Below are 14,603 nucleotides of genomic sequence, written 5' to 3' on the forward strand. Positions count from 1 at the left end.
TGATGCCCTAATCTAGGAAGGGTCAGAAGAAATCTTAATCATCTCCATTCAGCGAGGGGTTTGCTCTTTTCCAGGATCTCAGTAGTGTTTAGAGAAAGCAGCTTTTCCTTCATACTGCTGAATGTCTGTGCTTTTCATTTCTCCTGCCCCTCCACCTCAAACTTAAGGAGACATCATGGGCCCAGCACTACAAAATTCAGACCAACTGCTAGAGATGCCCTTTGGCTGTGGCGAACAGAATATGGTTCACTTTGCACCAAACATCTTCATCCTCCAGTACTTGAATAAGACTAAACAACTGGACCCAGAAATTAAAGCTAAAGCACTGAGATTCCTGAGAACAGGTAAACATTGTCCTTCTTCCTTCTACTGCAACATGAAGTTGCTATAAATCAAGAATGTGGTACACTGGCCTGGTGAGGAGGTGCAGGGGCAAGTGGGAGCACTGTCAGAGGAAGATATCACAGAGAATAAGGGAAATGTCTCATGGAAGGAAAAGGGTGCTTCTGAAGAAGCAAGATTTGTGTCTGTACCAGTTATTGAAGTATTAAGACTGCTTTTCTGGAAAGATTGTGGGTAATTAATCAGCTCCATCATTACATGATGTCTATGGTTTGTTCCCTTATAAATCTGAGGCAGACAAAAAGTCCCTTGTGGAAATAGGGCATCAGCTGCTATTATTTGGACTAAGAAGTGGCCTTTGGGGATAGATATGAACTCGGTAGTGTTTCCCTGTGTTTTAGGACATGTATTGTATGAACATGTCAGCTCTGCCCAATATAATCTGAATTTAATACAGTGCCATTGTCTGTGTCTCCTTTTGCAATGTGCCTCACATTCCAGCCTGCCAATCTCCCTACCCTGCTTTGCCTCAAGCTCAGCAGCCTCCCATGGTTAGGATTTTACTCCCTCTCCTTCCCGGTTTCTCTCTTGTACTACAAGTTGGAACAGATATCTGGCAGCAGGGACCTACTTAAGAGAATGGTAACAGCAGAGGGGTGAGGTAGAGGGTGAACAGTGAAGTTGTGTGGAGGGTTAAGGAAGAGCAAATAGATGCAGACAGCATTTTGCACTCAGAGCTTAAAGGTGTGGCCTTGTTGCTTTAGGTACATCCATAAAAAGTGCTTTCATGAGTTCCAATAGGAGTAGCTGCAGTGCTGAAAATCAAGCAGGATTTCAAATTGGTCCCCTCTAGAAAAAGCCTTCCTCATAACTCCTATGCTCTTTTTATTCACAGCAAGGCCCATCAGGAATCCCTGGCACAAAGGGAGATATGAGGCAGCTGAGCATGTCACATTTCCACAAATAAAGCAGGGCAGACACCCACAGTATTTGCACATAGGGGCTCTAGTAATGTAGATCAGCCACATGTTGCACTTTGGTGAGACTGTGCAACTGCTTCTTGTCGTGCTGATGCTGTGGGATGCACAGGAAATTGTGTGGTTAAAGGTTTACCCCAATGTCTCTGAATGTACGATTTGTTGAAGTCTCTTGCTGTGAAGCCTTCTTCCCACATCAAGGATATAGTCGGAGGTGCTACAGACTGTCACACTGACAGTTGTATCCTGGCACCTGTCTTTATAGGTTACCAGCGTCAGCTGCTCTACAAACATGATGATGGCTCCTACAGTGCCTTTGGGAAAGCTGACAACCAGGGCAACACATGGTGAGTGACCAGAGTTGGTGTGGTCATCCCAAACCTATTATCCTTGACGTTTCAGCTCCAGGCTGTGACATGGAATTCCTCTGTGCTCTGCCCACAGGCTGACAGCTTTTGTAGCCAGGTCCTTTGGACAAGCCAGCTCTCACATTTACATCAATAAGGATCATGTGCACGATGCTCTGCTCTGGCTGCAGAAGCAGCAGCTGCCCAGTGGGTGCTTCCAGAGCGTGGGGAAGCTCTTCAACAATGACTTGAAGGTACGGCTGCAAGACACAGAAGTAGAAGGAATGCAATGTGGGGCACACAGCTGCTTCTCCAGGTTCTTCCACTGTGTACAGTAGCACAAAGCAATGTCCCCATGGCCTAGCACAGCCAACACAGCTTCCCAGAGCAGAATGAAAAGGCGTGGCCTAAACCAGCAGGCATTTCCTCTTTCTGAGGTTTTAATCTCTGATAGGCTTTCTTCATTTTTACTCTAGCCAAAAAGCACCTTGGCTAATTCTGCCAAGGCACTTCAGGAGCACAAGGAGAAATATTTTTTTACTCTAGTGCTTGTCTAGAATACACTAGTTTGGATTCTCCTTCTTCTCATATCTCATGATGCACAATAGGCCTGACCATGTGCTCTAATATGGAATTGTCTGAAGACACAGTTATCCTTTCACTGCTCACCAAGTATGATTTCACCCGGAACTTGGCATCCCCAAAATGATCCTGGCAGTGTAGGTGTAAATACACCAGACTCTTACTGAACATGCCCTGGTGCTCAGGTACCAAACGGAGTGCATGCAATATGGCAATACTTCATCTGTCTTTGTAAAGGTAAGAATAATTCACACTGGTCAGATTGCAGAGTGTATATGTAGACTGTTCATCCTTGTCTGACCTTCATTAATTTCTTGGGCTTTCTGTTTGACCAGAACTTTTAGGAGCAGATTTTCCCCCTACCCCTTACGCTTTGGAGTTTGTGCTGTTTAGTGTGAATGATACTTCTCAGCATCTCAGCCTAAATTTCACCCCTCATTTTGGATGCAGAATTGTCTGAGGGTGCAAACAGAACTTCCCCAAGAACGAATGTCCTCTGATGGGAAAAGAGGCTCCTGTAACTTCTCATAGTCAGTTAAACTATATGTAAGTTGGCATTGCTTCTTGTACGCAAACCCTGCATCATAAAACTTTGTTCTAGTGTCCAATTGTAACATACTTAATAAAATAAGTAGCTTAAGAGTTTGCTTAATGCATTCTATGAGAAGGCATGCATAGGCTGCAGGCAAATATGTCTCTGAGGCTGCTTTCAACGCCAGACTGTCGTAATACTTAGTATGTGAGCCTGGAGGGCTTTCCTTCAGTCCCCACACGTCCAAGAATGCACAGAAGCATACTACTGTACTCCTTCAGATATGTCATCCATAGGCAGTTTCAGTGGCTAAACAATGACAGGCTGGTTAGTTTTGTCCTTTTCTGATGTCTGTCTGTGTAACTTGCAGGGTGGTGTGGATGATACAATCTCATTAACAGCCTATATCACTGTTGCACTGGTGGAGCTCCATGTGGAGAAGAATGTAAGTCACATCTGAACTCTTGCAGGGCTTGGGAGCATGCTCCACCCTTGATTCCTCCTCAGATTTGTGGCATCACGCAGTACCCAGGTTGAATTAGTGAAACATTCTGTCACATCCCACCTTTGTACACAATAAGCTTAACAGGAAAGTTTTAGTTTGGTAAGGAGTTATTAATATAAATGGCCTGACTCATGGCAAAGCAGAGCATCTGCCATTCCCAGCTGATCTCAGGGGAAAGAATTGTCTCTCAAGGCTTGCAGGGAAAGACAAGAGTTTCATTAAACTGACCAACACATCTAAAGGAGAAAAAAAATAAGATGATGTTTCAGACCTGAAATAAAAGCAATAACCTTCAAGTCGAGTGTAGACTATTCTAGCAGAATGGGTTGATACTGCAGCCTTAGTGGTACAGTTCTCAACACTGTGTGGTACTCTGTCAGGAGCCAAAACCCACAGCATGCAGGTCTGATAGCTCTGAGCCAGCGTGCTACCAGACACTTCCTACAGCTGGATTCTCTGTTTTATTAATAATCCCTTATCACAGTGATCCATCTAGTAACCTCTTAATTTTCAGCCTACAGTGAATGATGCTTTGTCCACTTTACTTCACAGCCCTGAAAGAGATGCTAGAATACATCAAGGATGCAGCTGGGGTACTTGAGGGCTGGGGATAGATTTTCACAGTAAAAAGTTATCAAAGAAAAGTAATTGGGTTTTGATTTCTTCCTCAGGACACCATGCTGGAGAGTGCTTTACATTGCCTCAAGAACGTAACATTTGATAAGACAAGCCTTTATGTCAAGGCCTTGATGGCCTATGTCTTTACTCTGACCAGAGACATGGAGATGAGAGAGCAGCTCCTGGATATGTTAGAGAAGGAAACTGGTAGGTTGTTGCTATTTAGAAGATTTGGGAGTCTAGACAAAATGACTGTGTTAAAGGCCCGAAATCTCTAGGACTTAATTAAAGTGGTTTGGGAAATTTAACTTTTCACAGATTGGCTTTTGTGTCAGAAAATGGTAATTTAGTGACGCTGTCAAAGTTTTTAGCTTTCTCAGACCCAGGTAACAATTTCTAATCAAAAGCAGCAGAGGTTAATCTGTGTTGTCAAAGTACTCACTTGAGTTGTGGTGCTCCCATCATTCATCAGTAATTTATACATAGTAAAAGAGATGTTGCAGAGGAAACTAGCCTCACCATGTCTATTTAGCTGCTGGTCAGGGCATTTACTTGCAGAATTCAAACCTTATTAAGTGCTTCTCAATTGCTACTCCACTCAGACCAGGACCCTTGTGTGGATGCATCTTTATTGATGCGTTGTTGCACTTGGTTCTTCTTTTTTCTCTTTAACTTGGAAAAAAATGGACTCATATCCTCAATGAAAATACCAGATGGGGGCTTCAAAGCACTTAAGCTGATGCTTAAGCAGTTGCTAACAATATTACTTGATTTGTCTTACATAAGTTCTTCCCCATTTCTGTTCATATTTATGTTCAGTTTAATATTTTATTGATCCAACCTGCTATGGAGTTTTGATCTTCTGTGCTTCCCTCTGTTTGGCATTTCTTTGAGTTTCTTTTCTACTGTGTTCCAAAATACATTTTGAAATGCATGTTCAAATAAATAGCTGAGCTATGATTCTATGATCTAGCAGTATGGTGAACTGTATTTGGGACTGAAAAATCAAAGAACCATAGAATGGTTTGGGTTGGAAGATACCTTAAAGATCATCGAGTTCCAACCCCTCTGCCATGGGCAGGGGCACCTCCCACTGGATCAGGTCTCACGCTAACAGATCCATATCCTGCCTATGCTGAGGACTCCAGGACCAAATGTAGTACTCCAGGCGGGGTCTCATGAGGGCAGAGTAGAGGGGCAGAATCACCTCCCTTGCCCTACTGGTCACACTTCTCTTGATGCAGCCCAGGATACAGTTGGTTTTCTGGGCTGCAAGCACACTTTGCCAGCTCATGTTGAGCTTCTCATCCATCAGCACCTCCAAGTCCTTCTATTCAAGGATACTTTCAATTTATAATGCTCAAAATAACATAGAAGAAAAAAAGGAGGAAGGATTTTGCACCCTGAGCAGCTACCAGTGCAGTTCACTGCATTGCCACTCAAGCTGCCAAGATGACATCACAGGGTGGTTAGTAGGCAAACTGGAAGGAGTAGAATTGCACACCCTGACTGCAATACTTTTCCAGAGCAGCCTCTGATAAAGGATATACGGAACAAGTGACTGGAGCACATCCACTTTAATGTCCAGTTGGTTTGATGCTTCTAATGTACCAAGCACTTTGGAAAATGTCCCCTTAAGGCCCAAGGGCATGAAGCACTGTAACACTGAGTATGTGTCAAATGAAATGTTTCTTTGGCTCTTGCTGCCATTGATAATAGTTAGCAATGACTTGGCAAGAGCAATGGAGTTGTAACTGAGGGAGAGGTGTTGTCCTTCATGTTTAAACATGTCTGTGTTCTGTGTACTGAGACTGAGGATGTGACTGCAGCCACCAGCTGCAGTGAGTTTTGCCTGCTGGAGAATCTCTGCCTGAGATGATTATTTTCTGCTGGCTAAAGACACCTTTTGGGCCTGGTGGCTGGTGTTCTGCTAGCCTCACTAATAGGATTACAGTCAGATCTCAAACTGGAGTTAGGTGCTCTTTAAAGAATCAAGGTCAATCTGCAGGACACCTGTAGATGCATCTCCAAGACACCTTCTACCATTTCATGAAAAAAATTTTTGGGCTAACACCACCTTGGAGATAACAAATCAGAAAACCCTCAGGCAAAAATGTTCCCTTGCGATAAACATAATGAAGTAATATCTGCTCATAGAGTTCCTCAGCTACATTCTAAAGTTTTTAGGTTGGTTTTATAAAAACAAGTGATTCTGTAATTCCTTTTTCAAAAGTGAGGGTTTGATCTGAAAACTGACTTTGAGTTTAAAAGCATTTCAGGTTTTCACATGTTCTACCATCACAGACAATGTCTATGTTGGCACAACCAAGCTAAATTCTTAGCTGAATTTTGGCCACTCCTCTACCATTACTACAGCCAAAAATTCAACTAGACTCAGACACATTCAGTGCCTGCAGCTTGGACCATAGATGGGAGCCCAGCTCTAGTTTAAATTGTTGTAGCTTATGCATTGCATAGCGAAGATGCCAACAAAATAGGCAGAATAGTCTTGCTCCTCTGGCAGTCTGCCAGCAATTGTCCCTCATTGATCACCAATTCTTGTACAATAGATAACATTGACTGGAAATGAGTCCTAGAGATTTTCAGCAGAGGGATCCCTGTTAAACTATTCTAGGTAAATGCAGAAAGAGCAAAAATGCTGTAGCTTGGGGACATCACTTTGAATACACACAAAGCTGAATAAGACTAGGACTCTACTTTAAACAAAAAGCCTCTGTTAAGAGTCAACCAGTTTCTAGAGGAGCTGTTCCCTCAAGGAATTGGTTGAGGATTGGGGCTCCATGCTTTCAGAGGAAGAAAGGGAGCCTATCATTGAAGGCTGGCTCTTCAGAGTACAAAACCAACAAGAGGGATTGTATTCTGCACTCTAAGGTGCCCCAGAAAAAGGCACATGCATTTCTGATAGCGTACAGGAAACTGCCAGTCCTTGAGGGATGCCAGGGGATGAGAAGCTGATGTTCATAGGGAACTACTCTTCTTCTTTTCCACGTTTTCCCCCCGCCAACAGCAGAGCTCCTGACATCACATTCCAGTAGTGAAGAATCTTCTTCTGTGATTGAGACAGTAGCCTACATCCTCCTGGCGCATATCTCCAAACCAGACTTGACAATCAGTGAAGCCTCAGTGAGCAAACTTGTACACTGGCTCAGTGGACAACGAAATGCTTTTGGTGGATTTGCTTCCACACAGGTAACATACTGGGAAAAGTCATGGGTGAAGGAGAGAGATAGGGTGCCTAGAGTAATGTGGACATCTCTCATGTGCACATCACTCTAGATCCCTCCTTTGCAAACAGACATATGTGAGCCTCTGCTTGTGAAGGGGAGCGACACAGGGAAACACTATTTCTATGTGGTGTAAATGGGATTACCAAGGCCTGGGACTGCTAACCCCAGGACTCAGAAGCCACCCTTTCCAGATAGCAGAAGTCATCCTGCTGTCTGTGATATAGACCCTACTTATGCACTTAGTGATGTAGGCCCTCTTTGTGTCAGAGTGGGAATCAGGGCCGTGAAGTGCATGGTACTGTAGTACCTGACCTAGCGTGCTAGACCTTGTACTGCATGACTCCACAGCAAAATAACTTTCTCTGTCTTCAGGACACAGTTGTTAGCCTGCAGGCTCTGTCTCAGTATGCAGCCCTAATTCCTCAGGAGATGAGAGATGTGAAGGTGACAGTGAAAGACAAGGAGGCTTCTCTGTTGGAGTTCCATGTGCACAAGAATAACAAGTTGGTCCTGCATCAGGCATCTCTCATTACAGTCCCAGGGACATACACAGTGCAGGCGACTGGCAGTGGCTGTGTTTATGTACAGGTGAGTATACATAAGGAACAGAGCTCTCAGGTTTTGCTGTTCACTGTTCAAGTGAGGTTTGGCTCTAAGTAGGTGTACAGCCTAAAATTTTGAGTAGGATTTGGCTTCCTAGGCAGAATCATGTCAAGCTTGAAGGAGCTCAGGTGTACTCACTGACCAGGCAGTTAGTCACCAGGCAGCTGGAGGAAAATTGACCTATGCTGCTCTTTGGAGGAGTGTGACCAACCCTCGTGCTGGATTGTCCACTCCTGATTCTCTGCTCTTTCTTTCATTTATAGTAGTTTTGTCAGTATTTTTCCTCTTGAGTCTTGGAACTTCTAACTATTATCACGTCACTAGTTAACAGTTATATTTCTTTCTGTAGTGGGCAGGGTGTTAGCTAATGTACTTTCTCATACTTTCACAACACATTTTTTCAGTAAAAAAATGAGCCAATGTTGTACTAAATGAGGTCTTGGATCACAGATAGCTGAGCCTCCATGTTGAGGGCTACATTTCTAGATGTATCTGACCGTATGCGCTAAACACAGCATGTCTGAACAGAAAGCAGCTGGGGCCAACCAATTTGTTAAAAGCTGAAGACACAGGTAGTCCTTTGGCTCATACAGGGAAGCTCCAGGACACATCATAGACATATTTTCTCCCTCACCAGATCACTTTGTACTATAACACTCCACCACCAAAAACAGAAGAGGTCTTTCTCCTGGATGTGGAAACAGTACCAAGAGAATGTGATGGTGTCAGGAAACAGCTTGACATTCATCTGTCTGTCAGGTATGAGATTCCTTGAGGCTCTTCAGTGGGAAGAAGTGGGAACACCAGTAGTATGACCAGAACCCCATAAACCTCTCCTGTCTTTGAAGATGAAGACCCAGGGGCAGATTCTTTTCTTCTCCATGTGTCCCAGACAGATTGTGAATTGACAACTAGACGCTGGGGAAGCATGGGAATGCACAGGAAGCATGGGAATGCACTGGAAGCAGCTTGCAGAAGCACAGCAGCTATCTTAGTCATCATGGAGGAACTCAGTAGCCCCCAGAGCACTAGCAGCTGAGATAGCAGCAGTCCCAGGAGCCAGAGTTCCCCCACTGTGGGGACAATCAGCAGCCTGGGTCGAACTAGCCCTGCAGTGCATTCTCCTGCAGAAACTCTGGTCCCTACTCTCATTTCACTTGTCTGCATCTGTCTAGGATGAGTGCCCATATTCTTGGTCTGTAATCTCTGTACCCTACTGTCTTGAAAGAGAACACCACCAACATTGCCACTCTTAATCTGTAACATCAAAGATCACTTCCACCTATTGTAAAGGGCAGCATGAACATTAACTATAACACATTTGCTACATGCTGTCCGTGTTGAGCAAGTAGATGGAGGGCAAGGTGTTTGTGTTTCCTTTTCTCCCATCAGTTAGACAAGCTGCTGAGCTTTCACATCACTGAAGAACAAATTAGAGTTTGGAAGTGTTCATTAATATCTCCTAGAAATCCTTTGATGCCTTCCACATCTAATGTGCTTCTCTCCTACCTTTTTTCAGTTATGTAGGGGATCGTGAGACCAGTAACATGGCCTTGGTGGAGGTGGAGATGCTGTCAGGGTTCCTGCCTGTGAAGAGCTCTGTGAAAAACGTAAGACTTCTTCCTCTGGCCTTTCCTGAAGAAAATCTATTTTCAAGATATAACTCAGCCAGAAATATCCAAACATCTAAGGACTGCTGGAGAATGGTAGCTGCTTGTCTTGCTACAGATTAAGTTAAATTAGGCAAGTGCAGCCAGAATTGGCTATTTCACAAGGCAACTTCCCATTTGCAGAATTGATCATACGGCTTTTCACGTTCAGTAAAGAGGATCACATATGCAGTTAGGGACTAGAGAGAGGCTGTGAAAAGCACCCAGTTAGAATCATCTAGGATGCAATGAGACCCTGTGCTGTTGCCAATGACATCTGTAGTGATACTCTATGGGGTTGTTTGATGGCATGCTTCGGTGTTCCAGGAGGTTGCCAAGAAGATCTATCATAGCATAGCATAACATAGCATAGCATAGCATAGCATAGCATAGCATAGCATAGCATAGCATAGCATAGCATAGCATAGCATAGCATAGCATAGCATTCCCTTTGCTACGAATGCTGAAAGTAGGAACACGGCTCCAAATCTGAAAAATCTGTTTCCAAATCTGAAAAAATATTTTCTAAGGCTTTATGCACTCCCAACAATTTCAATGCCATTATAGCTGGCTCAATGTCATCATGGCTGACTAGGCTAAGTGCTTTAATCAGCAATGGTTCACTGACAAATACCAAACTTGGTGTGACATAGCAGAGAATGCCAATGAGCTGGTGCTAACCAAGATCATCTCTTGCCTTCTTATACAGATAGAGGAGATACCCCTGGTGAAAAAGACAGAGATAAAACCAGATAAACTCACAATCTACCTGGAAGAGGTAAGAGAAAGACCACAGGGAGCTGTCCATTCAAATAGAAGCATCTGGAGCACTTTGTGTTGGGACTTTCAGAGATCAGAAATACAAATCTCTAGGATGGTTAAGCAGGCTAAAATTTTGGGAAAAGAGGAAGAGGATGGAAGAACCTGGAAAGCTAGAGAAAAAAAATCTCTGATGCAGAAGGAATAAAAATGTTCTGTTGGTGACTGAGATGCCCAGTGCATTTCTGCTCACTTCTATTTGTCTCTCCAGCTAAGTAAGACTCCTCTGAAGCTTAACATCTCAGTGGAACAAGATATTGAAGTGCAGAACCTGAAAGCAACAACAGTGCATGTCTATGACTACTATAAACCAGGTGAGTTTTCACTGGCATAGACTAACTATGATAACACCCCCCTCAGACACAGTTCTGTCTATGACCCTTATTCTTTTATCTTCCTTGCTCCAGTGCACTTCTTCCTGCAACTCCAAGCTTGGGTTTCCTCTGTATAAAACTTCTACATTCAAGTAGCAGATTCACTTGCTATCCTGTTCTCGAGATGAAACTGCCTGGCACTATCATAGAATCATAGAATAACCAGGTTGGAAGAGACCCACTGGATCCAACCATTCCTATCAAACACTAAACCATGCCCCTCAGCACCTCATCCACCCGTGCCTTAAACACCTCCAGGGAAGGTGAATCAACCACCTCCCTGGGCGGCCTGTTCCAGTGCCCAATGACCCTTTCTGTGAAAAAGTTTTTCCTAATGTCTAACCTAAACCTCCCCTGGTGGAGCTTGAGGCCATTCCCTCTTGTCCTGTCCCCTGTCACTTGGAAGAAGAGGCCAGCACCCTCCTCTCTACAACTTCCTTTCAGGTATTTGTAGAGAGCAATGAGGTCTCCCCTCAGCCTCCTCTTCTCCAGGCTAAACAACCCCAGCTCTCTCAGCCGTTCCTCATAAGGCCTGTTCTCCAGCCCCTTCACCAGCTTCGTTGCTCTTCTCTGGACTCGCTCCAGAGCCTCAACATCCTTCTTGTGGTGAGGGGCCCAGAGTGGTGTGTATGTGTTCAAAATGACTGGTTTTTGACTTACTCTAGCTTCAAGCTACATTTCTGTGGGGAAAAAAGCTTCTCTGTCAATTTACTTTGTCTTCTCCAGCTCCTTATCTCTCATTATACTGAATTCCATTCTTGTTCCCCCTTCCAAGAAGAGGAGGAGACTTCTTAACCCAGCCTTTACAGAGCTAAATATTGTAACCTAATATGTTCTCTCATTTCTGTTCCATCCTGTACAAGAACTTTTGTACTTAGTACATACACTTTAAAAATTGTTATCTGACATAAAAATACGAATTATCAGCAAACACCCAAAGCTATCAGGATGAACTACTAAAAAGTTCTCTAATTACAAACATGTTCTTGAATTGGAAGATATCACACTACATAGGAGGACATTTACAGCTGTAGTGGAGATGTGTTGGGGAGAGAGACCACTGTAAACATTTTCTTGTTCCTGCATTCACAGTCCGAAGAGTAAAAAATAAGGTAGTGGGTTGGTTGTGCTAAAGAGAGAGAATTTTGGTATTACCCTATCATGCAGTTCTGCAACTCAGCACCCTTTCACTTTTGTCTCTACAGATGACCGCGCAGCAAGAGAATATGTTTTCCCTTGCAGTTCAAGCTAATGTTAACAGACTTACAAGGTGGGAACAGCTAAAACAGAGCAGAAGACTGTCAGTAAGCAAGCAAAGCAGCCCACCTTTGCTTTGTATTTAATTATATCATGTGCTGTAGAGCATTCTTGGACTGCAGGTTGAATTGGTATCTACTATACTAGTTGTGGGCACAGTTTCTACTCCAGGTATAATCTCAACGCAAACCAAGGCTTGAGCATACCACGGAAGGTTAAAAGGATCTATTTTTATTCCATTTCCATATACTTCTCACATGGGCAATCCTCACAGCACTCAGAATCTGAATGCAACTGAAAAAGCCTAAGTCAACAAAATGGTGTTACAACTCATCCCCTAAGATTTCTTAGTCCTGGTGTAGAATTGTAATGCAGAAGAAGACATTGTTATGTTACTATGTAGTAAACTGTCCATGACCTTCTCAAGGTTGTGGCCTTTTCACCTTCCTGACATGGAAAATGGAGAACTGATGTCCTTACAGCTTCCTCTACATACCTGTCTTGCAGAAGGGGATCAAGCAAGATAACCTCAGAAAGCTAGCAGATGAAGATTGTGTGCATGTACTATGGTTATAAAGTAGACTAACAGTAGTGTAAATGACTGCCATGTGTTACCACCTTGTAGCCAGGACTGGGATAGTACCCAAACAGTGTCAGAGATCCTGCACTGTGGGTGTGCTTCTGGAGCTAGGGCTAGAAATGGATGGTCTTTCCTCAAGACACAAACAGAGTAAGAAATGATACCCAGAAGAGATGAGCCTGGAAGATGAAAAAAATGGATTGTGTGTCTGAAAGAGATCAGGAGTTGCAGAAGAACCCTTGAGGCTGATGCAGTCTAGCTAAGAGGAGTGACAGAGGCAGGCAGAGATCTTTCAATCCACATCCCACCTGTAGGGTTGATCCAGCTGTGAACCTGAACTCAGCTGGAATCAGCAGAAAAAAGATAATGTGATCCTCCATGCAGCTGGCTGTACCTGCAAACTCACCTCTTCTACCTCCTAAAGGGCTTGCCCAACAGCTAGTGCCTCAAAACTGCAGTGTGGGTGAATTCCCTCTGCACACACCAACTCTTAATTCACTGGGAAAATAGCCTTAGAATCCAAAACTCATTATGTACCCTGACTGTAAAATAGGGTGATGAGGAAGAAATGGGACATACCTTGATTCTAGGACTCTGAGCAGGGCCATATAAACCAACCAATCAATCAAAAAAACCATCAGCCCTGACCAGGAATAAACCTCCTCCAACAACTCCTCCCTCTCTCTCTCTCTCTCCATCCCTCTTGGAAATGGGGCTCTTGCAGCAGAGGGAGGAAACGAGAGAGAGGAGGAAAAGGAGAGGTCAGGGTCTGGCGTTAGATGGGCTGTGTGGGGACATAGAATGCAAAAGGGAGACAGGGCCTCTCTGGGTGAGTGGGAACATTGGGATGGAGCACTAGGTGTTGGAGAACCCAGGAACAAGACAAGACCCTGATTCACCCACCCTATAGTCAACTCTGCCAACATGGCCAGTAACCCTCTCTCACAGCCCCAGTTGTCAAGCTGCCCTACAACCTGCCTGCTCTTAGTGTTTATGTCTTCGCCACCACCCTGCACTTCACTTTCCCCAGTCCTTTCCCTCCCATTTTCACACACACAATTTTCTGCCTCCTCTCTCTCTCAGGGTGTTTTGTGCCCCAAGACCCACTAACAGTTCCGTGAAGGCTTCAGCCCACACCCCTGCCCTTCTCCTGGGACATTCTCCTTTGCCAAGAGTGTTTCTTTTCAACCCCTACATACAACCAAAGGGCAATTGTTCCTCATTCTTCTCTTCACACTGCTCTGCTCCTCCATCACCCAGACCATAATCCCAGGTGCCAGTCCCCATTGCCCATGTGGTCTGTCTAAACTGCTTCCAGAGCTTCTTGTCCCAAGCACTTTGGTTACCAAAAAGGTCCCTGTCTCTTCCAAAATTCTCTGCCTGCTTAATCATTTTGTCCTCTCCTGTGTTTCTTCTCTCTTCATTGTAATGGTAGGCAAATCTGTCTTTCCCTAGGTGGCCTAATCCTCCTGCCCGCTGTATATGCCCCTTTCCCATCTCTGCAAGACCCCTGCTTTCTCTTCCTCTTGTTTTTTATTATGCTTTTTGCTCCTCTTACTTTATTAGTCACCTTGTTTTCCTCCTTGTCCCCTGCAAGCAAAAAAATATATCATGTGTATTATATGTTTCTGTAGTTGGTGTCCTTTTCATTGTCATCTCTCCTTCTGAGTTGTAAAAGTTCCCTTTCTTTTGTTTGCTTTGTTTGTACACCCAGGTACCCCACATTGAACTATAAGTTCAGTCCTAACTACATCTTCATACTGACACTTTATATCACGCACCACTACTCAATGTTCATCTTTTTCTGTAAACAATCAGAAATTACTGTCTCTGTAGGTGTGATTTGTAGTACCACTTTTCTTTCTCCGCCTCTTTTTGGAGAAAATACACAGCAATTGTAGTAAGCTCTTCCTGTTTTCTTTGAAGATCATAATCTCCCTGGTTTATACTCTGATTTAAATGACCACTTACCACAAAACTGTACTATACCAATCTGCATGGCACAGAATGCAAATCACCCTTACATAAGGCACTGCTGTTTACTCTCCTGTGTATGGGGTTCATTTGCTACCAGTCTCTTCCTGACAAAGTGGAAAAAACGGGAACTCGGAAAGTGCACTTTTCTTGCAGGGCCACTGAGCGTCACCATTGCTCCGTGGCTTGCTCTGCA

At 44.0% G+C, this 14,603-nt stretch overlaps 1 protein-coding gene across 1 annotated transcript in view; it reads left to right on the forward strand.

Moving 5' to 3' along the window:
• Window positions 1–12,003, forward strand: part of LOC138724001 (alpha-2-macroglobulin-like protein 1) — a 30,513-nt gene extending 18,510 nt beyond the window's left edge. Inside the window, exons 25-36 of the mRNA XM_069863597.1 lie at window positions 168–344; window positions 1,585–1,666; window positions 1,764–1,920; window positions 3,151–3,225; window positions 3,957–4,110; window positions 6,932–7,113; window positions 7,524–7,739; window positions 8,392–8,513; window positions 9,274–9,364; window positions 10,113–10,181; window positions 10,434–10,536; window positions 11,802–12,003. Of these exons, the coding sequence (XP_069719698.1) occupies window positions 168–344; window positions 1,585–1,666; window positions 1,764–1,920; window positions 3,151–3,225; window positions 3,957–4,110; window positions 6,932–7,113; window positions 7,524–7,739; window positions 8,392–8,513; window positions 9,274–9,364; window positions 10,113–10,181; window positions 10,434–10,536; window positions 11,802–11,848 (1,475 nt within the window). The 3' untranslated portion in view covers window positions 11,849–12,003. The remainder of the gene's footprint in view (window positions 1–167; window positions 345–1,584; window positions 1,667–1,763; window positions 1,921–3,150; window positions 3,226–3,956; window positions 4,111–6,931; window positions 7,114–7,523; window positions 7,740–8,391; window positions 8,514–9,273; window positions 9,365–10,112; window positions 10,182–10,433; window positions 10,537–11,801) is intronic.
• The last annotated feature ends 2,600 nt before the right edge of the window (window positions 12,004–14,603 follow it).

Source organism: Phaenicophaeus curvirostris, chromosome 1 (assembly GCF_032191515.1).
Source record: "Phaenicophaeus curvirostris isolate KB17595 chromosome 1, BPBGC_Pcur_1.0, whole genome shotgun sequence".
NCBI lineage: Eukaryota > Metazoa > Chordata > Aves > Cuculiformes > Cuculidae > Phaenicophaeus > Phaenicophaeus curvirostris.